Source organism: Penicillium cinerascens (assembly GCF_028974065.1).
Source record: "Penicillium cinerascens strain IBT 15544 chromosome Unknown contig_6_segment0_segment0, whole genome shotgun sequence".
In the NCBI taxonomy this organism is placed as follows: Eukaryota; Fungi; Ascomycota; class Eurotiomycetes; order Eurotiales; family Aspergillaceae; genus Penicillium; species Penicillium cinerascens.
In genome coordinates this window covers 1,765,719-1,791,792 of record NW_026695295.1, presented here as the reverse complement: position 1 = coordinate 1,791,792, position 26,074 = coordinate 1,765,719, and the positions used below count along the sequence as shown (strand labels likewise).

Below are 26,074 nucleotides of genomic sequence, written 5' to 3'. Positions count from 1 at the left end.
AGAATATCTCCGCTATAATTGGAATGAATCGGCAAGGTTCTTCTCAATCGGCTCTGAATATAGAGTATCGGGTGAATTTGACTCGGGGATCTACGCAGCATCCTAGTTGCTACATATTGTCCTTGAGTATAAAACCAATTGACTGTTATATTGAGATGTATCCTTTCTATAGTTCATTAATCATCGAGGTCAACTCGGCCAGTATCAATATCAGCCTCCAGAGGGTGCACAAACGGCTGACGATAAGCAACTTTGTGACCAATGTAAAGAACAGCAAACAAAATGAGGCTGAGGTAGTTAATGAAGAAATCCGTGACGCTGAACTCTGGAACAAAAGCAGTGAAACCCTGAGTGAAGATGATCAGGACATTGAAGAAGACGCCGTAATATGACAGGTAAGGCTGCCAAAAAGCCTTGTATGGCAGGATACTGCGAGGAAGACCCCGTGCTTTCATTGCTCGCATGAAGCCCAAATGGCACACATTCAATGCGCACCACGTAATCAACCCGGCCAGACCGGCAATCTGAAGCAGCCAGTTGAACACCGTAGCTCCCGCATTGGAGATGTTCAAAAAGCCAAGCAGGCCGAAGAGAGCAGTAAATCCGACGCTGTAGTATGGGGTTCCCCATTTAGTTGTTTTCACAAAGAAGCGAGGCGCAAAGCCCTCGTGGGCTAAGCCGACCAGAATTCGACTTCCACTGTAAACATTGGAATTGGCAGCAGAAAGAACCACGGTCAACAAGACGGCGTTGATAATGCCGGGCAGAACTTTAACGCCGGCGCGATTAGCAGCGATCACAAAGGGCGATGCGTTTGCATTGTTAGCACTTGCTCCACTGCCTTCGCTAGCCGTGAGACGGCTATCATCGGATGGCACGACGATTCCGATAAAGAAGATCGTCAACACGAAGAAGAAAATAATACGGAAGAAGGTTTTCCGAATAGCGCTTGGCACGCTCTTGCGAGGATTTTCCGTCTCACCGGCAGCAATACCGACGAGCTCCGTGCCTTGGTACGAGAAAGCGGCCTTGATGAGAACTGCCCAGAAACCAAGGAACTTAGCCAGAGCATCCTGGTTAGGGTCTTCAAGGAGGTAGGCATTGAATGGTCCTGGGTTAACCCAATACTTGAAGCCAATATAGCCTTCATCGCCGACACCGGCATTCATGCAAATCGCGAAAATCATAAACCCGACCACGGTCAAGACTTTGACGCTTGATAGCCAGAACTCTGTCTCACCGTAGCAGCTGACAGGCAACATATTCAGACCGATAATAATGACCCAGAAAAGGGCGATGAATCCAGCGATGGGGAGCGTGTTCTCCCAGTATTGGATGATGAGACCGGTGGCAGTCAATTCGAGGGCGAACGTTGACGCCCATGAGAACCAGTATATCCAACCCATTGCGAAGCCTAGGCTGGGGTCGACCAGGCGCGTGGCATACGAGGCGAATGCTCCTGGGATGGGTAGGAATGTAGCAACCTCTCCGAGTGCTGTCATGACGGAAAATACAATACTTCCGACGAACAGGAATGCAAGCAATGCACCAACGGGCCCAGCGTAGGCGATGGCTGTTCCACTGCCGATGAATAGACCCGTTCCGATTGTGCCACCTAGAAGTTTGTTAGAACAGAAATCTCAAGCCATCCAAAGAAGAGAGTAAGATGCTTTCTTACCAATGGCGATCATGGACAGGTGACGACTCTTCAGCTTTCGTTGCAATTCGGGCAACGGGGCTGATTCACCGATTACTTGTTTTTCCTCCGAGTCGAAGTCATATTCATTGGTCGCACCATCGTGCTGGTCTTTTGATTGCTTAATGTTCTTGCTCTCAGTTTCACCATGGCTGTGTGCGCTGGTAACCTCGTCGTCTTGGTTCATATCTGGCTGTAGGGGAAGTATGGAGGGCAATTGAACCGCAACAATGATTAACAGCAAATTAGACCGCTTATCGGGAGTCTCAATGGAAGTACGGTAACAATCTGGGGAAAGAATTATAAAATAGCTCGCCTTTTCCTCGGGAGTCATCTGGGGTCTCCGCAATCGCAGCTCGCCGGGCCGGTGGACGCCTATCGGATCCACATCTATGACTAAAAAGAGCAAATTGGAGCGAAATCCACGGAGGATCATCCACGAGCACCTCGATGATCGATGGCAATTGACCATGTAGCTTGAACTTAAAGAGCTTGTTCGTCCACGGACCTCTCCGAGCGTATAACTTAGCGGCCATATGCGCTCCCATGACGAAACTGGGGGATGTGCGGGCAGGTACCCGGGCCGGTACCCCCAGATTGGAGGCCAGCTTGAAGATCCTCGGTGGATCCGATTATAAGATGGAATCACGTACGCGCGGGGTAAGCTGCCTCTGTCAGTTATCAATGGGTCCATTATGTACGGGGCATATAGGCACCAGTGTCTTTGAGATAACGAGGGTGGTCCATCGACAATGATTGAGTTATGTCTTCGTTGAGCAGCGAGCATCAGTGTTCTGATTGATCGTACTTATCTCCAAGCGAATATATGTCAGTTTCTTATCTCCCATCAATTGGTAGTTTGTAGTCCAAATTCTTAAGCCTATGGATCGAAAGTGCCGTAGGGCGCAAGGGGAACCACGGTAGATCCCGAGGTGCATGAGTAGCCTCCGCGCTAGTCGCCAGCCTCCGAGATTTTTCTTATACCACGACGTGTCCGATCTCCGCTCAGACAGAGCAAGGAATAGTGAACGAAGAAGCACATGTCGTCTGATTTCTCGAACTAAAAATTGAATTGTGTCGCAACATGTCGCGCTCTATAAGAGGGCCCTATGATTGGTCTTTTGAGCTTTGTTCAGCTAACCAGTTTGGGCCTAGGTAGTCCCTGAGGGTCGCCACGACGAGTTGCCCTTAAAATCCCTTCTGAAGGCCTATCCGAAGGATCTGAGTCTTCACTGCGCCAAGATCTCTCCAAGCGGGGTCGAAAATGTCCTCGTGCCACCTGGGTGGACCCAAGAGCGCCTCCGAGCTGCTACACTGGATAACCTGCGCCAAATACTGTGGTTCTAGTTGTCCACACAAATCTCAAGGACTCGCTCCTGGAACCCGTGGTAAGCGAAGAGCCTTGGGTAGTTGCAATGGATATATCCTTCAATCATGGCAATATTTCTCAGGTCCTGGAAGGAGGGTACCCGGGCTATTTCCCAGTTGCTATTGACTCAATCATTCCGGAGCTTTATCCAATGATTACAGCATTACAGCGCAGTCAATGGGGGCCACGGCGAACCCGATATGGTTGTCGGTTTTCAGACTTTGAAAGGGGAAAACTGACACTTGGATTCAATTACTCCCTCAACTATGAATCACAATATTGTAATTAAATAAAGTTTAGCTAAAGCACCTTGTCAATGGACCCGCTCCCAGCCGTGTTAACGTGTATCTGGGTTACACTGCCAGTAACCGAAGAGTCGATGCTGTTTTCAATATTGTCATAGTCACCATACAGAGCACCGCTCTCAATACCTTCAAGCGACTGGCCCTTAGCCTCGGGTATCAACAGCGTGACCAATGCAGTGAGTAACATCACACCCGAGAACAAGCCCAAAACACCCTCCAAGCTAATAGCATCCTCGACAGTTCCAAAGGCAAAAGACGTGAGAATCGCACCACATTTCCCAGCTGCAGCGGAGATACCGTGAGCGGTACCACGCACGCGTGTTGGGAATACCTCGGCCGGAATCAGGAACGTCGTGCAGTTCGGACCGACCGTCAACATGAACTGAGAGATGGTAAATATCACCATGAGGCCGGCAGTTGAAGTATGGGCACCGGGCGAACTGATTCCAGCCCAGATCGCGTATAAAATGCAAACAGCAATGCAAGAGTAGAGTTGTTGACGGACACGACCAATACGGTCGGGGAGGAAGATGCCGACGTAGAATCCGGGACAAAACCCCTATGTCACCTATTAATATTGGATTGGAGAGGGGAACAACTGTTGACTTACAGCGGCCTGGACGATGATATTCCCGACGGCGGTGTTGTACAGAGTCTGAAAGGGCGTTGCCCCCTTGGCGTATCCAATTCGAGCCAGGATGATACTTTGGTTGAGGTTTATTCCGTAGTATGCGATGTCACTGGGATGGTCAGTCATATCATTGCGCTGTGGAGAGAACGTGAACTAACAAGAGGAACCAAGAAGCGGCCGTTGCAAAGAGGACTTTGGCGTGTTTCCATTGACTGAAATATTCCCGGAAGTCTTTCCACTGCTTGTTGAAGCCACGCTTCTGTCCGGTGGACTCATCGCACACATCTGTTCAAACGTCAGTAGAGTTCGAGCTGGTCTTTGGGGGCATCCTCACAGTGTTTGTAGGGTAGAGTCTCTGCGATGGTCAACCGTGCATAGAGAGTAAAGACAGCCGGTACAATGCCGATGCCAAGCAGGAGTCGCCAGACCCATCCCAAATGATTCTGGTTATCCGCAATAGAACCTTCAAAGGCCTTGAGCAGAATGAGAAAGACGATACCGGCGACAATGTTTCCGAGGCCAATATTTGAGAAGACCGTCAGGACTTGCGTGGCACGAGAACCAAAGGGCGACTTTTCTGCCGACAAAGATGAGGAGAGGGGGTAGTCTGTCATGCATCAGTAGAGACATCTGGGATTATACATGAGATACTCACCGGCACCGATTCCTACACCCGTCACAACGCGGAATACTGCTACCCATGCCGTCACAGAATGGGCACTCATTCCCTTCCATGGCAACAGAATGACCATTAATGTTCCAAAAATCGTGAGAATCAACTCTTTCCCGTAAATTGTATGGCGACCGCAGACATCACTGAGTACGCCAAAGATGAGCTGGCCAATGACCATGCCCAGACTGAGGCCACCCTTGATCACATCACTGGCGACGGTGGGCACCTTGCCATCTTGGTAATAGAGGTATCCCAAAACAGGAACGACTGCTTACTGTTAGTCTCGTTCCTCAAAAGATGGATATTCACATACCAAGTCCAATTGTTAAGTTCAAGTAGCCATCGCCAAAGAACCCAACACCGGCTGTTATTAAAAACCGGATCTTTGACCCCAGAGAAGCCATCGAAGAAGTAAAAGGTTCAGTTAGTGAGTGCAAATGTTAAAATCAGGGACTGTTCGGACAAGCTGGAGACTGAAGTTCTGCGCAGTGAGGCATCCTGATTTTTCGGTATAGAAGAGTTTACGTGAAATTTATACACAATCATCACTCCGTCAAGGCGATGATGCGTCGCAGCTTGATAGATTGCTCGGCACAAAGACCGCACAAACGTGCGAAGGGAAGTATCAATCCGTCTTCAACGATATCTCGAGTCAAAGCTCGACGATATGCAATGAGGAAGACGAGCATCGTCACGTTGTGGGCACGCACGGAACGCGCGCGATGAAAGCCGCCACCCGACGGGCGACGGCCGTGTGTGGGGACGCGCGCTGGCCACTCCCGTCCCCACGTGCGGTCGGCCTCTCTCCGTCGTCCGACTATATCTTCGGTGCGAAGTCCTTCAGCGATTCCAGGATCGAGAGTCTAGATGCTCTAGATTGCATACTCGTTGACCTGATTCTGATTTGTCCGGATTTGAAGATCTACAGATACACTAGCCGACGTCGAGCCCGGACGGGACTCAGATCTGAGTGTCAACAGAGTGACGGACGGGTGCCCACATAGCGGTCTACGATGGATGTGTCGCTCCCATCACCGCCGGCCGTTAGTGCTTTGCGGGAGTCCTTCGGTGATCGTAAGCCGCCGGATATCACTCGAAAGATCACTGCCTGTGTGGCATGTCGCAAGCAAAAGGTTGTTCCTCTCGTGTCCCGTGAGAACCCCGCTAATACCAGTTAGATCAAATGTCATATGAGAGAGGGACAGACACCATGCTCGCGATGCAAGAAGAGAGGTTTACCCTGCACAGTCAACAGGAGTCTGCAAACATTGTTAGAGGAAGACGTGACGTGAGTATTCTATTCTATATCTTGAACAGCTAGGCTAAAGGCTAAATAACCGTAGATGGAGAGGAGCGGTATCTCTGAAAATCAAAAATTTGGAAGAATCAATCGCAAAGATCGCAAAAAAAATCGACATGCCCGAGCTACAGGCACAATCTGAAGAACTTGCGGACTCTATAAGTCCACCTGTGGTGGAAATGGCCAACGCCGAGGCCCTAGACTCAACCTCGAAATCTCAAACAGGAGATAACCGAGATCTACCACAGACCTGGGAAGTGGTCATGGATCCCCACGGCGGGCCTGGTTCAATACCGGCTTCATGTGTCTCGGAGAGTGTTCGAGCAGGGCTACCGAGTAGCTTGCCAACGTCAGGCCACTCAGATCTGATATCGACCGGGTTGATTACGTTACGACAGGCATCGGCATTATTTGACACCTACCATCTACGATTGGATCATTTTTTGTATCGCATTCTTGGCGACCATATCAGCCTGAACTCGGTGCGAATTGCATCGCCACTGTTGACGGCGGCGGTCTGCACCGTCGGCTCTCTCCATTCACCGTCTTTGGGGTATCTGTTTGAGACGTGCTATGCGGAGTACAAAGGCTTAGTTGCGACGCAGACGTTTTCAAGGACTGCCAATGAGGACGATATTCGGGGACTGTGTATTGGGGCATTCTGGCTGCATGAACTCTCTTGGGCGTTGATTGGAAATGGTATGTTTGGTCCTAGTCAATATCGAAAACACTGCTAACGGTAACAGCTGTGCGAGTGGCGTCCGACATAAATCTCCACAGTGGGATCTACAAAGCCTTGAAGGGTGACCGGGAGGGCTACAGTCAAGCCCGACTCTATTACCTGGTCTATGTTTGCGATCACCACTTCTCGGTCGCCTACGGTAGACCACCAATGTCACGCGAAGGCTTCATCATCGACTCTGCCAGCCGGCTTTTGGACACTGAGCATGCGACCGAGGACGATGCCAGGTTGATTAGCCAAGTGAAAGAGTGGTCTTTACTGGCCCAAGTCTATGATACATTCGGCGTAGACGTCGATACGGCCATTCCTCCCCAAACAATTCCCCAACTCCGCCGATACTCCATCGCCTTGGATACATGGTTTGCAGACTGGCACCAGAGTTTTCAAGAAAACCGACGAGTGGGAAATTATCCCGCCAAGGGCGTGGGTTTCCACTTCCATTTCGCGAAGCTTTATCTTTGCTCGCACGCATTCCGCGGGGTTCCCGCCGCCGAGAGCGCTTGTTTTACACCAGAACTGGAAGAAATCGCCAACACCGGCGTCTTATCTGCAATGTCAATCCTACGTGTGATTGTATCCGACGACGAATTCCGCTCATTCATGAACGGTCTCCCGTTATACTTTGACACTATGCTTGCATTTGCAGTAGTCTTCTTACTCAAGGTTGCTACCAAGTACGCGACCGTCATCAGGATTGACACAACCAAGATTCTATCCCTCGTTACCCAGACAGTCTCTGCCTTATGTGAGGTTACACAGACCATGCACCGACAGCATCTGCTCGTTGTCATCGCCGAGGGATTGGGAAGGCTCTTGGCTAGATGCCAGGTCCCGGGTCAGACAACCCAGCAGACAGCCTACCAGCCCTCTCCATTACTGGATACGCATGCACAACTTGACCTAGCCTGGATGGGAAACATGGCAAGTTTTGATTTTCAGACTAACTTCCCTGACGTGGATGACTGGTGGCTTCACTATAGTACATCGATTGGTTCTTCAGGACGTCCTTTGGGTCCACCTGTTTAGACGAATATCATGACGACCAATTGAGCACAAGATCAAAGACGTCGTAGTTCCTCCATTGTTTTGCCGGAGCCATCTTGGATGGGTGGACCGGTTTCGTCATGATGAGTGGAATCTCTTGTTCGCTGAGACCACCGTGTGATCGTAAAGGATGATCTTTCACTTTTGAAAGATCATGGTCGGCTTTCTTGCTTCCAATAACGGCATGCGGTTTGGAAATCACCACAATGTCGCCTTCCCGATCTAGAGGCATTTCATACTTCTTTGCGGCATTCTCCCCACTCAGCGCTTCTTCGATCTCGGGAAGTGAGCGGCAATGCGCGAGCATAGGCTCCAGCTGTGCAAGATCTTTCAAATAGACACGTACAAAGGATCCGAGTGCACCGTGATGTCGGACAAACGGATCTGTGATGGGGCAGATCACCCTGGATGCATCGGTGCCGAAGTTGTCGTTCAGAGCTTCTTCGAGAAATAGCACGTTTGGCTCTCCAGCCAGATTCGACTTTTGACTCATTCCATGGTCTCCAGTGACGCCAACGACTGGTGCCAAATTGGTGAGAGCACCAAGCCGCGCGTCAATAGCGCTCATGAATTCATCAGCCTCTTTGCTTCCAGGTGCGTACTTGTGCTGGATGTAGTCGGACAGAGTCAGGTACAAGAAGTCCGAGTTTTTTTCCTGCAGCAATTTGATACCCGCATCCAGGACGAACAAAGATAATGTGCCGGAGTATTGGCTCGGGGCTGGCTGGCCAAGCCACTCTTCAACGTCGGTGATTCCGTTCTCCTCAAATGTGCAGTCTGCCGCACGTTCTGCAGAGAAACATACAGCGCCGGTGTTCAAGCCGTGGGCAAGGATCTTGCGCAGCTTGTCCTTGGCAGTAATAGCTGCAATACGAACGCCTCTCTGGTACATCTGCTCGAGTAGGGTAGACCCTCTCAGCAGGGAATCATCTGTGATCATCTTCGTTTCACCGGTCTCTCGGTCAAGGAAAAAGTTCCCTGCAATCCCATGAACCGAAGGCGGCGCACCAGTGATGATGGAGACATTGTTCGGATTGGTGAACGAAGGCATACAGCTTTTAGCAGTCGCATGGAATCCACCATCGACAAGTTTCTTGAAATTGGGCAGAAGACCTCTTTCAAAGCCGGATTGCAAATACTCGGGGTCGAATCCGTCGATACAAATCACCACGGTTGGCTGAGTTGGAATGCGGTATTCTTTCGAGTGCAATCGAAATTTAGACCGGGATTCTCATAATCACGTTAGTAAGAGCCATTTTTGAAAGGTCTTTCGGTGCTTACCCAAAAGGCATTCGTAAGCCATCTCTTCGTACACTTCCAGCGGGGGTACAATCAAATCTGGCTTTTTGGCCAAGTCATCCCATCGTCTCACGGCCAACTTGGCTTCAAGCCACGGATCCTTTCGTGCCTCTGTAATCTGGTCTTCAGTGAACCCTCCGCCCTGTCTCGCGTTAGCCTTTTATCCTATCTCGTCCATAGAATATGGCCATACCTGGAAGCGCAAAGTGCGCTTACTAGTCTCACTAAGTCCATCATGGTAGGTCTGATCGGTAGCAACCAAATATCTCTTTGCCATGACATGCGAACCAACCAGCTGGCATACTCTCTCGCTGAATCCGATTGAACGCAGATAAGACTCGCCCAGGATCTCATGGCTCTGTCGGCCAATGTATTGCCCGTCGGGAGTAACCATCTTGCCCATTTTCTCTGCGGCCGGAATGAAGCGTCCGACATCGTGCAGAAGTGCAGCCAGGATTACTTCAATATCGTGTCCGTATTCTGCGGACTCGGTCGCCAGATGGGCGCATTGCAGTGAATGCTCGAGTTGTGTTACTCGCTCACCGAGGTAGTCTCCTTGGCCTTGGGCGTGGAGAAAGGCGAAGAGTGATTTGATTGTTGATCTAGCATGCTCTTGGACGGATTCAAGTGGCTGATCGTACTGAATGGATGGCATTTTGAGGTTCATAGTGGCGAATTCGGTCTCAGCGGGACGTAGTTGCCGATAGTTTTTTTGAATTTGTTCTTGGGATAACAGCCCTTTCCTTTGCGAGTAACTAGATCCGCTCAAATAAACAGTCCATGATTAGCTCAAGGCACGAAGTCCGTTAGTAAAACAAACCACCTGCCCACGTGCACGGTGCAGCGCCGTGATTCAGCGCGGGTCAAAGCCAACCTTGGAACGCGCAGATCTCCGGCACGAAGCCCGGCGGTCCGTGCTGAATCACTAAATCGACACTGGCTGATTGTTCAGTGACGGCGCTGCACGGAAACGCCGATGGGGCTCTGACAGGAGAATTGTGGATCAATTTGTCGGAGTGTCCTTATTTCAAGGGTTGTGGAGTAAGACCCCGAGACCTGAAGCTGTATATTTAACTCACTTTAGCACCCGCGCATCTGAGATGATTTTTTTTTACAATTCAACCTTTCTTATTAATCCATCCCCAGCATGAATCCCCTCACCCCAGAGCAAGTGGCTTCTTACCACAAAAATGGCTTTCTCCTTTTGCGCGCACACGAGCATCAACTCGTGGACCCAACAGCCCTGAAACAATGGACCGAAGAAATCAAGGCCTGGCCTCGTGTCAAGGGCAAATGGATGCCATACGACGAGATCAACATCAATGGCGAGCGCCAGCTCATGCGCACCGAACGCTTCATTGACTTCCACCCCCAGTACAAGGACCTCGTATGCGGCGAGAAACTGGGTCAAATCCTCAAGGCCGTGTCCGGCGACGTAAGTCAATTCCTAACCAAACATGGAACTGGAACAATTTCTAAGAAAACGACAGGACATGCTCCTCTTCAAAGACAAAATCAACTACAAACAACCCCACGGCAATGGCTTCCAAGCTCACCTGGATGCCCCAGCCTACGACCATATCGGGCGCATTGAGCACGTCACCGCCAACATAGCCATCGACGCCGCAACAATCGAAAACGGCTGTCTGGAAGTCGTTCCAGGCTCTCACAAAATGGAAATCGAGTTTGCCAAGCACGGATGTATCAAGCCCGAGTGGGAAAACACTCACGAATGGCTCTCCATACCACTGGAGGCTGGCGACATGTTGGTTTTCGGCTCGCATCTCGCGCACAGGTCTGCCGAAAACAAGACGGAGAAGAGTCGGTCGAGCCTATATGCTACTTTCCACTCTAAGAGTGATGGGTTGGATTTGAGGGAGAGGTATTACAAGCATAGGATCGAGAACTTCCCGCCCGAGCATGAGCGTGTGGAAGGGAAGGATTACTCGGCCGGATACAGGACTTATGGCTTTGCGGCGCCCTTTACGCGCATGGATGAAAACGCGAGTGTTTCTACTCCCGCGGTTGTTGCTGGGCAGTCGTGAGCGGTGCTATTACGAGGATTTTAGTATCTCATCGTTCAACAACATGCATTTAACCGTATTTGTGCAGAAATATCTATTGTACACGTGAAGGTACGCTTGTAATCAAATGCAGATATCTTCAAACAGAGCCAATCATATAGCGGGAGCTCGTTACTTGTCTTTCTACAGTACGTACTCGTGAGGCCTGGTGTGCACAGGGCCAATGGTTGCGGGGAGGATCAATTTTTGAAGATTTATAATTATTTGAGCTGAATTGCGCCCTATATCGATTCTATATCGCTTCCCGGTATTATCCTACTCGAATAGGAGAAATCATCAAGGAGCAATATCAAGTCGTAGGCAAATTGGGTTTTGGATCTACCTCAACTGCGTGGCTTGCACGGGACATGAAGTGAGATCTCTCTTGATTAACAACAACTCGGATCTAGTATACTTATCTACGACAATTATAGTGGCCATCGTTATGTTATGCTCAAAATCTTCGTCCAGGCTTCATTTATGGGCCAGCTAGTGGATGATGAGCTCAAGATATATAGACACATGGAGCAATCTCCAAAAGGCCATCCCGGTCGTGACGCCGTCAGAACGTTACTTGATACTTTTTAAATCGATGGGCCTGAAGGCCAGCACCGACGCCTTGTGCATCCCCCATTATGGGACAGTGTTTTGACTTTCTTACGCCGCAACCCGGTAGAGAGGTTGCCTTCAGCGATCGTAGCGTTTGTACTTCGGCGCCTGTTTTTGGCGTTGGATTATCTACATACGGAGTGCCAGATCATATATATTGGTTTGTAGCCCGATCTATCTCCCCTAATTCTATAATTTACTTACCTATTTTCTATTAGATATAAAGGCCGATAATATCATGCTCGGCATCAACGATGATTCTGTCTTTAGCGACTTCGAAGAGAAGGAGCTTCAACGCCCTGTTCCGAGGAAGGAGGTAGACATGAACGGGCGAACAATCTACATGTCCCGGGATCTCAGGATGCCGAATGATTTGGGTGCCCCAGTCCTATGCGATTTTGGTTCGGCCGTGCTCGGTAACCAAAACCACACAGAATTCATTCAACCTAATATCTATCGAGCACCGGAAGAGATTCTAGGAGTTCCGTGGACGTACAGCGTCGATATATGGAATGTGGAATGCATGGGATGATAAAGAGCCTGAGTATTATGGTACGAAACTTGCTAAAAGCTAGGTCATAGATTTGGGACATTTACGAAGGCGGTTCCTTGTTCACCGACCAAGACCCCGAATTTCAGACGTACCGAAGTCGAGCCCACCTGGCTGACATGATAAATCTTCTTGGTCCCCCGCCGCCTAGTCTTCTTACCCAAGGAGAGCTAAGAGACATATTTTTCTTAGAGGAAGGCACGTCAAGCTTCTTGTAAACTCTGGTATCAAAATCCGCTAACTATGTACGACTCTCTAGGTGACTTTCGCACTAAAAATTTATTAAAGGATCAGGTTCCGCTTGAGGAGCGGGAAACTACTCTCGAGGGAGAAGAGGAGAGAGAGGCTTTTTTATGCCTAATGCGAAAAATGCTACAGTGGGAGCCTGGCAAGCGTAGCTCCGCTAAGGAGCTAGGGAAGGACGAATGGATACACAAGTATTTGTAATTAAAAGAATAAAATTCTGTAGCGGCTTTGCCTGTGAATGGGACCGAGTTACGAGATCAACTTTTCCTGGTTTATATGGACGCATATCGCATGTGTTAAGCATACAACTCGAAGCTAGGCCATCGGTTGATCAATGCGATAAAGGATGGAAGCAGGATGCAAGTACGCTTCATACTCCACATCCCCTCCATCTGCGACATCATAGTGATAATGTCCCCCCTTTCGATTCCCATCAGCATCAAAGCAATGCGTATGCTCCATCCTCAACCGCAGCCCCTCGGGATCAGCACTATGCATGACAGTCAAACACACCACCGGAGCATCAAAAACATGATATGTGAGCCACTCCTTCTCCAATTGAGTACGATCGCGGAATGGTAGGTTATCCGGATCAGGGAAATCAGGCATGACATGGAACTTGGCTTTTCCGGACTTCAACAGGAATGCACCGCCGAGGCTAATCGGTCTTGAGTCGCCGTAGAAATCGCGTAGACTCAAGCGGATGCAGTTTGTGAAATTCAGTTCACCGGTGCGTGCTTTCGCGGTGATTTTTAGGACTGGTCCGGTGTTCCCGTTGGATCCGTAGAGATTCATCATCAAGGCACAATTTGCACTTGGGCTTCTTTCGCACGACTGGGTACCATCTTGGCCGACTTGAATGACACGAGTCTCATTGTTTATACTTATCGAGGTAATATCGTTGAAACCTGGTGATTCTGTTTTGGATTTCCACGATATATTGGGTGCCAGTTCGGCGTTGTGGCCAATGTCATGAAATGGAGCCGCTCCGGCGCCGAGAAGAAACCCTTCCGTAGGTGACATTTGCATGTCCTTCGCCAGAGATAGAAGAGAATATTTTGCATTGACATTGGGTGTTGGAAAGAGATTGGGCTGTCCGCCGATATCTGCAATGCATGGTTTACCCGAGAGACCTGGCGCAGCAAGGTTGAAGGGTGGCTGGCGCAGATCCGGACACTGCACGACGCTGGTAGTGGCATTAGCGAAGCTGGCCTCGAGTGATTTCTGAATCACGTCCGATAGCTCTTCTAATGGTGGATTGTCTCGTGGGTGTTTCGTGACATTCATCTTGAGGGTTGGATGGTCGAGGCTGCCCCGCGAGTCATGTTAACGAGTGTTGAGAGGAGGTGCGGGGGGAGCGTTATCGCCGCTCCCGTTGCTCTTTGTTCATGACATTGTACCCGAGTGTGCATGATATACTTCACAGATATACAAAATCGGTGCCAGGATAATTGATCACAGTCTGCATGTCCTCCAGATCGGGTAAGGCCAACCCCTTTGAAGGGATCTTGGCTCAGGTAGGCTGGAGGGTGGGGTATAAATAGCAAGTAGTGCAAGGCGAAGACTAGCAGACTACAAAACATGTTGTGTAGTCTTCCTGTCTAATAATATCAATTCCGGTCTTCTAGTATGCTATTAATCTCCTTGAGATAGGAAGTGAGAGTCGGGTTGGAAAATTGAAGTTCTAATTGGAGACAAGATGTAGCTACCAAAACCCTTCGATCCATCAAACACCAGCTGTCCATCGAACAAGATATCATTCCACATCAGATGGTTTTTCGGAAATTCCCTCAGACCATATACAGATCATTCGCACACATATCCTCATTAGTCAAGTCGTATCATCTCCTCATAAGATCATAAGAAAAACGTTGAAATCCCCAAAAGAAACGAAAAAAGTAATAAGAAAAAGTCCTTCCTGCACAACCTTTTGGCAGGGCTAGACAACATAAGCCGGCCGCCTACTAGAGCTCCGACGACGATGAGAACTAGAGTGACCCCGCCGACTAGAATGACTGCGCCGGCGCACCGTCTCCTTAACAACGACACGATCCCGGTCACGGCTATGCAAGAACAGCGCCAGGAAGGCAGTCCAAATGAAGAAAACAATCTCCATAATACCCAGCGCGAAACAAGTCTTCAGCATGGCACAGGACTTGTTCACGTGAAGCGACAATGGGTTATCAGTGCGGGTACCGTACTCGCCGAACGGGCCAAGGGAAACCCAGACAGAGCCGCCGTCCCAGTGGGAGCAGTTTGCATTTGCGATGAAGCGCAGTTGATAGACGCCGGCAATGAAGGCGCCGAAGAAGAGCATGTCGACGAAGGCGACGAATATTGCGGAGCGTTTGGTTGTGCTAAAGCGGATTAGGGTGTCGAGGGCCCAGAAGATGGCGATGACGGAGGTGATGAAGAGGATCAGGATGTAGGCTGGTGTGAGCATGTTCGCTTGGAGGTAGCCGTGGACAAACCAGGCCTGGAAATGGTGAGCTGTGGGACAGGTACTGTCGCAGAGTATAGAGACTTACCATCATGCCGATGATGGGGATCAGGAAAATGATCTCCACGATCCGGTTGAAGATGAAGAATAAACTGCCAATCATGGTGGCGGGTGGGCTGTCAGACAGCGAGAGTTTGGAGACTCGATCTGAGGAATGCGAAATGCGATGGGGAATTGGGAATCGAGCTGTACTGATGCGCTTGGCTGGGTACTTGGTACGAAGTCAAGCTCCACCGCGCGCGATGCAGAAGAATTGCGATCGCAACGTGTGCAGACGCAGTATGCACCTAGAGTCAAAGAGAGGAATACAGAAGAAAGAGGGCCGAGGGGAATAGAAAAAAAGATAAAGACCGACGGTGCCGTCATCTTGCGCTGGAGGGGCGCCGCCGATGGGAGGCTGGGCCTGTCAGCGCAGTCCTAGTGGGTGGCTGGGGCAACGGACTTTTTTCAACGTGTCCGACAGGTCGAGGCCGGGCTAAGATTGGGCTGCGATGAGACTAGTGGATGCCCCGCCATCTCTTTAATCAATGTCTCGCATCTGATTGATTGTTGATCCTATTCGACTTTGTACTTGTTGGAATGGCAACCCACTGCCGTGTGGAGCCGTGGTCGGAGCCACGGTCGGAGCCAATCGACGTGTGAATAGCAGTAGCTTCGGGACTGTAGATTCCGTTTATCTAGGTCCTGTCAATGTAAACGTGCGGAGCAAATGTCAATAAAATAGTGTCGGTAAGATACATTTCCCTAACTCCGATATTTACACTCATACCAGCCATCATCATGCGAATGCTCTAAGACAGGTAACTCCAAGGCAATTTTAATGCAATGCACTGACGTCCAATAACAAACGCTCGCCTACGCATGCCCAACCTGTACGTCAGACGACCGCCGCCCACGGTCGGAACGGCTTACAACCACCTCCGGCGGGCGATGGATACCCGCCGGTGATACCTGAGTCTGAGAAGCGTATGCCGTATTGGTGTCAAACGGTGGGGAATAGCCTCTAGTAGCAGGATTCGCAGTTCTCGCATAACCCTGCTGCATCTCATATCCGTTACCCACGTCGTCCTCGCTAGAGGACCAGTTTCCATCCGGGTCATGGTCGTGCGAGCGACGGTGGTACGCTGAAGGTGCGTAAGGGTTACCACCGTACCCCGACGCTGCGGAGACTGGTAAGTTGGGGGACTCTGACGGTTCGCGAAGACCTCGGAAATTCAATCGATTCGAGTCGAGATCGCGCAGCGGAGCTGTGCCTTCACTCTCCGAATCCATCTTCCCGTGCACGGGGTGGGCGGGCTCAGAGCCCCAAGTACGGATTGGGTATGCGCGGCCCTTGCGCCAGGCCTCGGCGAGCGGAGGAAAGTACTGGTGATAGGACACAATGGCGCAGACAACACCTAGTAACGAGCCGGTGATGACGTCGAAAGGGTGGTGCCGGGCGTCCATAATGCGAGACACGGCGACGAGGGTTGCTGCAAGGATCGGCACCATGACGAGCAGTGTCTTCCAACTCTCACCACGGTTGTCCATTATATGGAGCTTTCCACCCAGCCACAGCGACGTGTAGAATAATCCGGCGAAGGAGGCTGTTCGAGAAGTTCAGGTTAGTCTCGCGCTCTTCAACGCATTCCAAGACATGACTCACAGCTACTATGGCCCGAAGGCCACGACCGGAACCCATCCTTGATCAGCGCCGCCTCGCCAGTACAGATTGTAGAATTTGACAACCCGTACGGCGTCAAATCGGCACTCCCAGGCCGTGGCTGGCAGCGGTCGATCAGATCGGGTCTGGGCTTGCCGCAGGCATTCTTCAGGACCTGTGTAATCACAAAGGCAAATCCCTGCGATAGGAGTAGTCCCAGTATACCACAATTCATCTCCCACAAGCGATCCTTCCAGCGCCAGGGACCGCGCAGCTTGCGCTTCCCGGAGATAGGGTCCTGCGGTTTATGGTGGGAGAACAGGCCATCGAGGAAGAGGGTGTAGACGATAATGAGGACGAGGGGAAAGGCACCGGAGATGCAGAGGGCGTAGGCGATAGGGATGCGTTCGTGGACGGCGTAGGGGTATTGGAGGGAGATGTTGGTGAGGGAAAAGTGCTGGTGGAAAGGTTCGATAGAGTCGAGGATCCAGAAGCCGATAACGCAGGCGCTATATAGGGTTAGCGTAAAGCCAGAGAGATACCGAGTGGTCTAAGGTATTTATACTCACATGAGGATCACGTAGTCGAAGATGTATCTAAAGCGAGGTCACAGCGTTAGTTCGGTACATTCCGCGGGGAAAGAAACTAACTCACGAGAGCACAACACGCGGGCGCAGCCGCCGCTTGGAGAAGGGCAATTTGGCCGGGATCTCCATCGTTAAGGGATTGGAGAACGACTTAGGAACGAGGGAAGTAAATAACAAGTACTTGTAACTTTAAAAAAAAAATAAAAAAATTGAAGATGCCTGGTCGCGTGCCTAACTGCTAATTAGAGCGCGACCGACCGATGGCGCAGCGCCCCCTTGGCGCAGGGCACTTTTTACTGAATTAGACTCGTCTTCACTTTGCTCTTTGACCGGTCTCTTTGTGTCCTTATTGCGATTCATGAATCAAAGCCCAGACTGGCACTGTAAGCATTTTCCGCTTCGGAGAATGGCGATTTAAACGTGTTTTTCAATATTCGGAGTAATTCGAGGGTCCTTTACAGGCCTAGAACCTCGGTGCTGACTTGAATTTGCACCTTCAGAACGGAATGCTGTAGCGCAACACATTAGGAGAACGCACAAGGTCAGCAAATGTATCTAGTGCTGACCATGTTTTATTTTTAGGAAGCGTGTTACACAGTATTTGGGCCTCGGCATTGACTGATCCACCGACTCTAGGCACCATCATTTGAATATGGACTCTTTGCTGTACGTAGCTACAAGATGAAACAGCTGGTCAGAGCTATTGGACTTCTTGCCAAAATTAGACAATAAGCAGGTACAGTCGTTCTCGGATCAGTTATACCTCCATACACTTTTGACTTAATTCCTAGGAAATAAATCCGAAATGCGTTTATCCATTTCAGCTCACCTCGCTATAATTTTAGCAGAACAGTCATCGTAATGATTGTACTAAAATGCGATTGAGTTCAAAATTTGTTAGGGGTTGACGATGAAACAGCGAATTGACTTTTGCTCAGTCTACGTATTGAAAACAGACGGAGCGTAATGTACAGAAAACTGCAGGTTAAATAAACATCGTCCCTCCTGGTAAGATGATGTTACATAGAGAACAAGATCCGGTTACATCACTTTTAATGGCTTCTTACTAAAAAAGAAATAGCTGGCAATACATGTTTTGGCCGAGGTAGGTATTTCCTATATTCGAAGACGAGCATCGACCCCGGCCTTGTTGACTCGGTTCCAGGCCCCTCTTGAATCGGGAGCTACAAGTGTGAGCACTTTGTGCTTCCACCATACTTGATCAATTTGAAATAAGTAGTATACGCGTCTCTCGATACCATGCTCGAGTTCTTAATATGAATCTTTATTAACCGACCCGGGCCCGCCTATAAATGCATTAAAACACAGAAAAGATATTAGGAACAAATGGAACCCTAGGTCTGCCATTCCATTGCCCGCATTAACATGAAGCTTTCAAAACTCAAGCCTCTCCACACCTTGTTCCCAGTCTCATCTTCTTTGTAGAACTCTGGTTTAAAGTCACTGACCTTGGCCCACTGTCGAATCAAACGGCGCCAATAGCACACCTCCGCCGCTTGTGTGAGATAACGCTCACGGAAAACCTTCACGTTGTTATCCGCAATGCGCTGAGCATCCTTTTCATGAGACAAGAGCCAATCCATCTTGTTTTCCAAGTCTGACCAGTCGCGCTCGACTTCAACAAAGTTCTGCTCCGGTCCCGATGATCGCAGTAAGTGGTAGTGATGCTGAATCCACTCCAACTTATGGGAAACTATCACGCTGCGACACATCTGCAGATACTTTAGGCGGCCGGAATATGAGTTCCCTTCTGTTTGTGCAACGTATTGATAATCGCAGTGCTCCGGCATGGTTTTATAATCGTTTTTCATACTAGCCGGGTCTCCCCACCCAAGCTCCTTGACATCGGCCCAAGACTTCCCATTCGTCACTTCAAGAAGTTTATCGCGGATCTCGGGCCCCATGCGAGCGACTCCGCGCCACAGAAGCTTTTTAGCCTTTTTGGACCAAGTCCAGCCATCTTGCTTTTCGGCGCTCTCGACCTTCAGGAGAATGTCTTTCGTCGAACCAGCCTTGATCTCGGGCCAAGACCAGTATCCAAAATCGGGAATCAGCCAGATCAGGTCATCTTCCGAGCGGCGGGCATAGCCCCACAAGGCGGCTTGGTCAATTCTATCGTCGGTGTTGAAGACAAATTCGATGTTGGGTAGAGGTTCGGGCGAGGAGACGAGAGCTCGATTGATGGCGGCGAGGGTCGCGATTTCGCGCGACCAGATAGACCCTTCTTTGGCGATGATGTATAGCTTTTGGAAAAGAGTATCAGCATAACAGTTCAAACGCGATCGTTTCTAGTTTCTAAGCGCTCCGAGCACTTACTTGCTGGTCATAAATCATCGCACGAATATACCCATTTCGCGGTGTGATCGAGTCGAGCTCCTGGATGGTAATAGGATTGAGCGAGCGAGCTTCACTCGCGCGGTCAATTTCCGCAAATAAATCCGGAAATGCCTGATCGCATTGTCCCTGCGTAAGAAGCAGATTATCCCGGTCGCGCTCGTAGTTCCATGCTCCGTCGAATTGAAACTTTTCGTGAGATGTGCTCGAAAAAGGCTGGCCCAGACGGCGGACTTCAGGCTGTGGCCGCCAGTAGATGAAAATGCCCAGGAGAAATAAGACACATGGTGCAATTGCCAGATACGGGCGTTGCCGTGCGAAATTCATCCCTCTGTGAACCCTTTATCATCGGACATGAGCTGAACATTATTAAATCGAAAAATGAACAGCAGGCAAACCGGTTTTAAGCAGCTTATCAAGCCGTCCTGCAACAGCGGCAGCCTTGCAATTGGTCCCCACATGAACAGCCTACCAGTACCACACGTTGTCTCAAGGCGGAGCATTGGATTGGCCGTTCGTCGTTGGGAAGCAGAGTGGTATTACTATCTCGGTACTAGCGCGTTTCAACCTCCTTGTTTGGGAATGAAGTCGTACGAGTTTTCAAGGATAAGAATAACTGATTTCGAAAACCATGGTATGTCAAAGGAATGAATTGTACTAATACAGCAAGAGAAAATGTCGCCTGTGCAGGTCGATCCGTATGCATACTTGCATGTCCAGATCACAGCAGCCAAGCAGAAAAGCCATAACACGTTGACAGGCATTAACAAACTTTACAACACTTAATTACTCCGGGTGTCGTATACCCTTTTTAAGTGTGCCGGAAATCAATTGCTCGTTTAGCAGCTGGTGATGAACAGACCCAGAGGAGAGGGGTTCCAGTCCTCGAAGAAGTTAAGGTTGGTGCTGCCAGCGTTCTTCATCTCGAAGGCGATGGCCTCACCAGCAGGGCAGGCGAAGGTGTCGACAACGTAGCTGTTACCGGGCGAGATGGTAATGTCACCGAGATCCTGGGCAACGGAGGGGGCGTTGCTGTAGGAAGTCGACTCCGAAGCGACAGCAGAGAGCTTGGAGACGTCGATCTTGCCGTCACCGCTGAAGCTGTACGAGGAGGTCTCGAGGTCGGCCTTCTTGGGGAAGAGGAAGACCAGGCTGCAGGTCTTGTCGGAGTAGGCCTTGGGGATATCGAAGTTGAAGATGCTCGAGATGGTCGAGGTCACAGTGCCGTTGTACGAGGTACCGGGGGCAGTGCTGGGCGAAGCGGAGTCAACGGGAATGATCAGGTGCGGGTACTGGTAGTTGTCGCTAGACAGGGTAGTCGGGCAGCTACCATGGGCTGTGGCAGAGCTGACGGGAACGCTAGTCATAGTCGAGGGCTGAGAGCCGCCGGTGGGGGTAGAAGACTGCGCGCCTCCAGCAGGGCCGGAGGGAGTAGACATGACAGTTGATGTGTCTTGAGAACCGCCCGCGGGACCGGAAGGCATGACGCTGCTCGAGCCAGAAGGGTAAGAGCCACCACCACCAGGGACGGGAGCACCAGAGGTGGCACAGGAGCAGTCAGTGACGGTAACGGTAGTAGTCACGGGCGAGCCGGTCATGCACTGCGCCGAGCTAACAGGGCCGCCTGGGACACTGGGGGCAGAGCTAGCAGGAGCAGAGCTGGCGGGAGCAGAGCTAGCGGAAGCCGACTGGGCAGGAGTAGAGACCCACGAGCTCATAGCCGGAACAGAAGACGAGGAAGCACCAGCACCGGAGCCGGAGCCGGAGCAGGAGTCGGCCTTCAGATTGACGTTCACGCACTGGGTAACGGCGGTGCTGTTCTTGGTGTAGATATTGAGGCCATGGTTCTGACCGGTCTCACAGGCAATGAACTGAGGGCTGCCATTGTACTCCAGCTGGCCGCTGGAGCTGACGGAGAAGCCCGTGGTAGGCGAGGCACCCTGATCACACTGGAACTGAGTAGTAGGGGCTGACGCATTGTTAGCTTTTATAATTCACATTGATGCATCAAAAGAAACTCACGAGTCAGGATACAGCCACGGCCGTGGCTGTCAGTGATACCACCACTCGAGTTGATACAGTACTGAGCAGGTGATAAGCTGCTGTCACCAATGCGGTTCTGGCCATCGCTCAGCTGGCCAACGGAGCCAGAAGCACCACCGGAAGCAGTGAGGTGGAAGCAGCAGCTGTCACCGCGGCTAACGAGGGCGTTAGAGCCGGCAGCGAAAGCCGCAAGAGTGACGAAAGTCTTCATCATGGCAAGCGAAAGCGAATAGAGCCTAGTCAACGAAAGAAAGGCAGCGGTCGGGCAAAAAGACCGTTAGATTGGGATATAGGAGCTTGCTGCTTGGAATGGAGTGAGGTACAAAGACCGGGGGATCAGTTGCATCTTTATAGCGGGCAGTGGGTTGGGATCACACCGTTACGAATCAAGACATTGTTGATCAGTACCATGACGAGGATCCGGGCAGCATGCCCGAGAGACAAGGGAAAAAATGGAAACTGCGTAACAACAGTTTCTCATCGTGCCCAATGCCATCAACCGTGGATAAAGGGAGTGGAGATGTGCTCCTTCGGGGAGAGCAGGTACGAAATATCCGAGCCAGCCGGAGCCAGGTCCGCAAAGGCGTCGACGTCATTTGGACCAGAGGTCAACGTCTCTGTGGAGAAGAGATCCACGCTGGACTCTAGTTACTCCAGCTACTCCACATGTCTACGCTTGTTGAGTGGCAGTTATATGAGGGTGCGGATCATCGGGGCCTATCACATCCACTGTCTCCGATCCCCATCGTCGTCTGGATCCCTCTTCGGTAATTCACAGGGCACAGAGCAGGCTGACTGTAAGTGGCGAGATTGCCGGTTGACCACGGAACAGGCTGGATGCGCATCTGCCTACGACGCTTCGCACCGATGACATCCTTGATCGGACGGATTCTATGCGCCAATTCCCATGGTTGCCCGGCTTCATACTTGATTTCTATTCGAAGTCCAGATACCAAAATCTGGTGGTCAGGACACAGAAAGGTACTTGTGGAGCAACCTCCGGGTTCCTATTGAAAACAGCTAAGCGTAAACATGCAAGTTGGTATGCAATTATTCAATTTTGATCAGATCACAACTTGGGCCGCCCAAGAGCAACAGTCTTCAATTGACGCTTGAGCGGTGGAGTTAAGCTTCTTCCGGCATGACTTCATTAGGGCCCGTGCGACCGGGTATACTGTATTTAAGGCGGGCTGAGCGAAAATACAAAGCCTTGTATGATCCAAACCTGAATAGCAAGAGCTATGTACAGTACAGAGCGGCAGAGCGGCAGAGAACTGTGCATTTCACATGGAGACTGAGAAGCAACAGGATTGGATCGGATCATGGGAAGCCGAGACTTAATCATCAGATCCATCATTGTACAAGGAACACGAGTGGAGCCGATGAAATGTGTCCGCCAACGGGGTTTTGTTCTATTTTTGTTCCTGTGGTTGAACCAGACATCCACGAGCCCTGGATGCGCACAATTATTTGGGGACCTCGGGTCTTGTTGTCAAGCAGAGGGAAACGTGCAGTTGTACAGTTGGATGTACTAGTAGAAGTGTACTGTAGACTCGAGTGCAGGCAAAACACGTCACAATCGCAGTTCGCAGGTCGCGATCGAACGTGTTATACATGGAGAGGGGTCTGAGATCCACGACACGCGTCACGGACCGCTATGCACTTAACCTCTGATGATCGCATCAGGCCGATCATTCCTTCGCTGTTTCTAGAACACTCACAAAAGATAAGAGAGACAGAGAAATAAGATCCAATGAAAACTTTGAAAACCTGCGGTGCACAAAATTGTGCCTGGTGAGATCTCGGGGCATTCAGGAACCAGGCAACATCGGTGAACAATTACCGTCCGACATCGAATCGGTTCCAGGTACAACGTCACAACTGGGCATTGAGCCACTGCAAGCTGCTATCATTGACTCCAGTCCACTAGTCTCTACGGTAACCGTTGAAGCTAGCGAAGGGCCCTAGTGATGGCTCTGCCGCCAGTGCCAAGTTTAATCACGACCATGTCGATCGCAGTGGGGTGGTCTGAGCCGGATTTTGTAATATCGAAATGTCCCCAGTCATGGCATTTACATAACGATTTTCCAAACTCTGCGTCATAGACTCGGTATTTCAAATCATGGACCTGTCAGATCGGGGTGTAAGATGAAATCACATCGACACAAAAGGAGAGTCCAGCTCGGAGAAGAGCGTATTCCAGTCCACGAGAGATGAAGGATCCACATTGGTGTCAAAGGCCTGCCAGAGGTCATCGAATGACGGAAGGCTCGGATCAGGCGCACCTTCGGTCATTTCGGTGCTTTTGCGCGGTACAGACTTATTTATAGGTTGTTTCGCTGCCTGCTCGCTGCTATTGCCTGGTCGGGCTACCGGCTTGCCTTCGCTACCCGAGATGGGGATATTATGTCGGCGGAGAATAGCATAGAATGACTCCAGGATCTTCTCGGCGAAGGGCGACTGGTCCCGGGCCTCTTCCAGGATGCCAAATGCATTGTAGATCTCCACTCGACTATCTCGGTCACCCTCGGACTGCGGGCTTTTTTTGCGACACAGATCCATCAAGAGGACGATGATGGCAATGCAAACGCAGTGCAACATACCCGAGCATTTCAGGCGTGCCAATACAAAAGGAAGATTTTCTGTTGCCAGTTGTCGCTCGGTGCGAATGACCATACGCGCGGCCTCCATGCATGCATCCCTCGAATAAGCGTACGTCGGATCCGCCGCGGCTCGTGACAGGTACGGCAAATGTAATCTGCATCTCTGTGCATGGAGTAGGGAGTTGATGATGTATCGCTGAATAATGATGCCGGGCGCCCTGCGTTGGTCTGTCTCGGGAAGTTCATTGCTGTTAAAGTCCAAGGAGAAAAATGGTGGTAAAGTATGCGCCATTTCGCGAAGTTTCATGTCGATGTCTCGCATTCGTTCATACCCTGCTTCTTCGGATCCAATCTCTGTAAATGGAATACTGTCACAGATTTCTCGACACAGTTCTCCTAGTCGAATTCGTTGAAGGGAGTACGACATGGAAGTGGGTTGGTTGATGGGCTTGCCGACGCCTTCTATCCCATCGACGAGATCTTCGTCGTTTGCATTGAGAGGCTTGTTGGTGGCCATGTGCTGCGGATTGATCGAATATATTCCCTTCTGGGGGCTTGCGAATTGCGATACCTGCCTGCGAAAATTCAGCCTGTGCACTTTGCAAAAATGGGGTTGAGGATTGCACAGACCAGTCTGACGCAACAAGATACCACCACACTCGTCTTCCGATTTCTGCACGCACGGTGTTCGGAGATAGAAATTCATGTTCTGTATTTTTCGCATTGTGTGGATGGTCAATACGATGCAGGGCCAGTTGCCATGCCACCGAGTTGGCCGTATAGAAGAGATATCGGACTTGCGATGTGATTCCGACGACGTTGCAGATGGCAAAACACACGATGATGGTCGCTTGCACATCCTCGAGGGAATCAGAGCGTGTACGGCGAGAGTACTCTAACACCTCAAGGGCAAGCTTTGCCCACATCGTGAACTGGCCGTTGGTTTCTTCGACCGAGGAAAATACGGGCGTGTCCATGTCACGCTCCGTCCAGAAGAAAGTAGTACTGGCTAAGATCGCCAGGAGAAGAGACACTTGGCCAATTTTGATGGGCTTTTGATTATTGAGATTCTGATAGAGATCCTCGACCATTGCACGCACGGATGGGGCATGGACTATGTGGTGAATATATGTGATCTCCGTAAGGTATTTGTCGACAATCTGTTTTGCTTCCTCATAGAGTGGAAGCCAGATGGTTCGCGTCGGTATATCCCCCGGGGATGTTTGGTACACTACCAAGTCAGAAAGGCCCGCTGATTTGATGCAGCATGTCTTGAACACCAGCTCATAAGACACAAGGGAGCTCTAGATAATTCTTAGCGGGTCACAATAAACGTGTCAATGGGCATAATTGTACCATTGTGGTGGGGTATGTGACCTCCCCTTCGATCCAGTTGAGATCAAGCGAATTATATTGTTCTCCGGTAAAGAAATCGCCTGTTCGTAGTGCAGGCGGTGATGGTTGTGAACCCGTTTGGATAGAGGGAGTATTTGAAGGTTCACCCTGGCTTATCACGATTTCTTCTAATCTTTGCAAACGCGATAGGACACCTTGCTGGAATGTACCCGACGGTGTATCGGTGGCTTGCTCGAGAGCTCCGTTGATTGACGCAGCTGTTGGCGCATCCACATCACAGGTGATACCGCGACTAGTGCAATTCGGGCAAGGGAACTGTCGGCTGCATCGCAATTTCCGCGACCGACAAAACTGACAGGACACTGGGCGCGAGCGGGCCGATTTCAGACGCTTTTCGACGCGGCTCATTTTTCTTGTCACTTAGCACGAGGCGTAGAAATCACCGTCGCTTTGTCGTGACG

At 50.5% G+C, this 26,074-nt stretch overlaps 12 protein-coding genes across 12 annotated transcripts; 3 read left to right on the top strand and 9 right to left on the bottom strand.

Moving 5' to 3' along the window:
• Window positions 1-176: 176 nt before the first annotated feature.
• Window positions 177-1,883, bottom strand: N7498_006658 (uncharacterized protein; the record flags this gene model as incomplete). Its single annotated transcript, XM_058453720.1, has 2 exons — window positions 177-1,615; window positions 1,679-1,883. The coding sequence occupies 2 exons, from the start codon at window positions 1,881-1,883 to the stop codon at window positions 177-179; spliced, it is 1,644 nt and encodes a 547-aa protein (XP_058307911.1).
• Window positions 1,884-3,365: 1,482 nt separating this feature from the next.
• Window positions 3,366-5,078, bottom strand: N7498_006657 (uncharacterized protein; the record flags this gene model as incomplete). The annotated part of the gene is made up of 6 exons (XM_058453719.1): window positions 3,366-3,929; window positions 3,981-4,110; window positions 4,160-4,286; window positions 4,336-4,608; window positions 4,657-4,941; window positions 4,988-5,078. The coding sequence occupies 6 exons, from the start codon at window positions 5,076-5,078 to the stop codon at window positions 3,366-3,368; spliced, it is 1,470 nt and encodes a 489-aa protein (XP_058307910.1).
• Window positions 5,079-5,687: 609 nt separating this feature from the next.
• N7498_006656 (fungal specific transcription factor domain-containing protein) lies at window positions 5,688-7,742 on the top strand (the record flags this gene model as incomplete). The annotated part of the gene is made up of 4 exons (XM_058453718.1): window positions 5,688-5,826; window positions 5,950-5,962; window positions 6,018-6,673; window positions 6,721-7,742. The coding sequence occupies 4 exons, from the start codon at window positions 5,688-5,690 to the stop codon at window positions 7,740-7,742; spliced, it is 1,830 nt and encodes a 609-aa protein (XP_058307909.1).
• A 7-nt stretch (window positions 7,743-7,749) lies between these two features.
• N7498_006655 (uncharacterized protein) lies at window positions 7,750-9,726 on the bottom strand (the record flags this gene model as incomplete). Its single annotated transcript, XM_058453717.1, has 3 exons — window positions 7,750-8,990; window positions 9,042-9,201; window positions 9,253-9,726. The coding sequence occupies 3 exons, from the start codon at window positions 9,724-9,726 to the stop codon at window positions 7,750-7,752; spliced, it is 1,875 nt and encodes a 624-aa protein (XP_058307908.1).
• Window positions 9,727-10,206: 480 nt separating this feature from the next.
• N7498_006654 (phytanoyl-CoA dioxygenase family protein) lies at window positions 10,207-11,104 on the top strand (the record flags this gene model as incomplete). The annotated part of the gene is made up of 2 exons (XM_058453716.1): window positions 10,207-10,494; window positions 10,550-11,104. 2 exons carry the CDS (start codon window positions 10,207-10,209, stop codon window positions 11,102-11,104), a joined length of 843 nt encoding a protein of 280 aa, XP_058307907.1.
• Window positions 11,105-11,147: 43 nt separating this feature from the next.
• N7498_006653 (kinase-like domain-containing protein) lies at window positions 11,148-12,499 on the top strand (the record flags this gene model as incomplete). Its single annotated transcript, XM_058453715.1, has 6 exons — window positions 11,148-11,159; window positions 11,353-11,495; window positions 11,533-11,683; window positions 11,732-11,891; window positions 11,950-12,245; window positions 12,314-12,499. The coding sequence occupies 6 exons, from the start codon at window positions 11,148-11,150 to the stop codon at window positions 12,497-12,499; spliced, it is 948 nt and encodes a 315-aa protein (XP_058307906.1).
• A 343-nt stretch (window positions 12,500-12,842) lies between these two features.
• On the bottom strand, window positions 12,843-13,814 carry N7498_006652 (uncharacterized protein; the record flags this gene model as incomplete). Its single annotated transcript, XM_058453714.1, has 1 exon — window positions 12,843-13,814. The coding sequence occupies one exon, from the start codon at window positions 13,812-13,814 to the stop codon at window positions 12,843-12,845; it is 972 nt and encodes a 323-aa protein (XP_058307905.1).
• A 652-nt stretch (window positions 13,815-14,466) lies between these two features.
• Window positions 14,467-15,130, bottom strand: N7498_006651 (uncharacterized protein; the record flags this gene model as incomplete). Its single annotated transcript, XM_058453713.1, has 2 exons — window positions 14,467-15,003; window positions 15,056-15,130. The coding sequence occupies 2 exons, from the start codon at window positions 15,128-15,130 to the stop codon at window positions 14,467-14,469; spliced, it is 612 nt and encodes a 203-aa protein (XP_058307904.1).
• A 752-nt stretch (window positions 15,131-15,882) lies between these two features.
• On the bottom strand, window positions 15,883-17,385 carry N7498_006650 (phosphatase PAP2 family protein; the record flags this gene model as incomplete). The annotated part of the gene is made up of 4 exons (XM_058453712.1): window positions 15,883-16,613; window positions 16,673-17,178; window positions 17,239-17,265; window positions 17,324-17,385. 4 exons carry the CDS (start codon window positions 17,383-17,385, stop codon window positions 15,883-15,885), a joined length of 1,326 nt encoding a protein of 441 aa, XP_058307903.1.
• Window positions 17,386-18,611: 1,226 nt separating this feature from the next.
• Window positions 18,612-19,851, bottom strand: N7498_006649 (CAZyme family GT90; the record flags this gene model as incomplete). Its single annotated transcript, XM_058453711.1, has 2 exons — window positions 18,612-19,520; window positions 19,594-19,851. Coding segments are annotated over 2 exons (1,167 nt in total), but the record flags the coding sequence as incomplete, so codon positions are not given.
• A 599-nt stretch (window positions 19,852-20,450) lies between these two features.
• N7498_006648 (putative GPI anchored cell wall protein) lies at window positions 20,451-21,868 on the bottom strand (the record flags this gene model as incomplete). The annotated part of the gene is made up of 2 exons (XM_058453710.1): window positions 20,451-21,580; window positions 21,634-21,868. The coding sequence occupies 2 exons, from the start codon at window positions 21,866-21,868 to the stop codon at window positions 20,451-20,453; spliced, it is 1,365 nt and encodes a 454-aa protein (XP_058307901.1).
• A 1,940-nt stretch (window positions 21,869-23,808) lies between these two features.
• On the bottom strand, window positions 23,809-26,021 carry N7498_006647 (Zn(II)2Cys6 transcription factor; the record flags this gene model as incomplete). Its single annotated transcript, XM_058453709.1, has 3 exons — window positions 23,809-24,832; window positions 24,888-25,561; window positions 25,614-26,021. The coding sequence occupies 3 exons, from the start codon at window positions 26,019-26,021 to the stop codon at window positions 23,809-23,811; spliced, it is 2,106 nt and encodes a 701-aa protein (XP_058307900.1).
• Window positions 26,022-26,074: the final 53 nt, after the last annotated feature.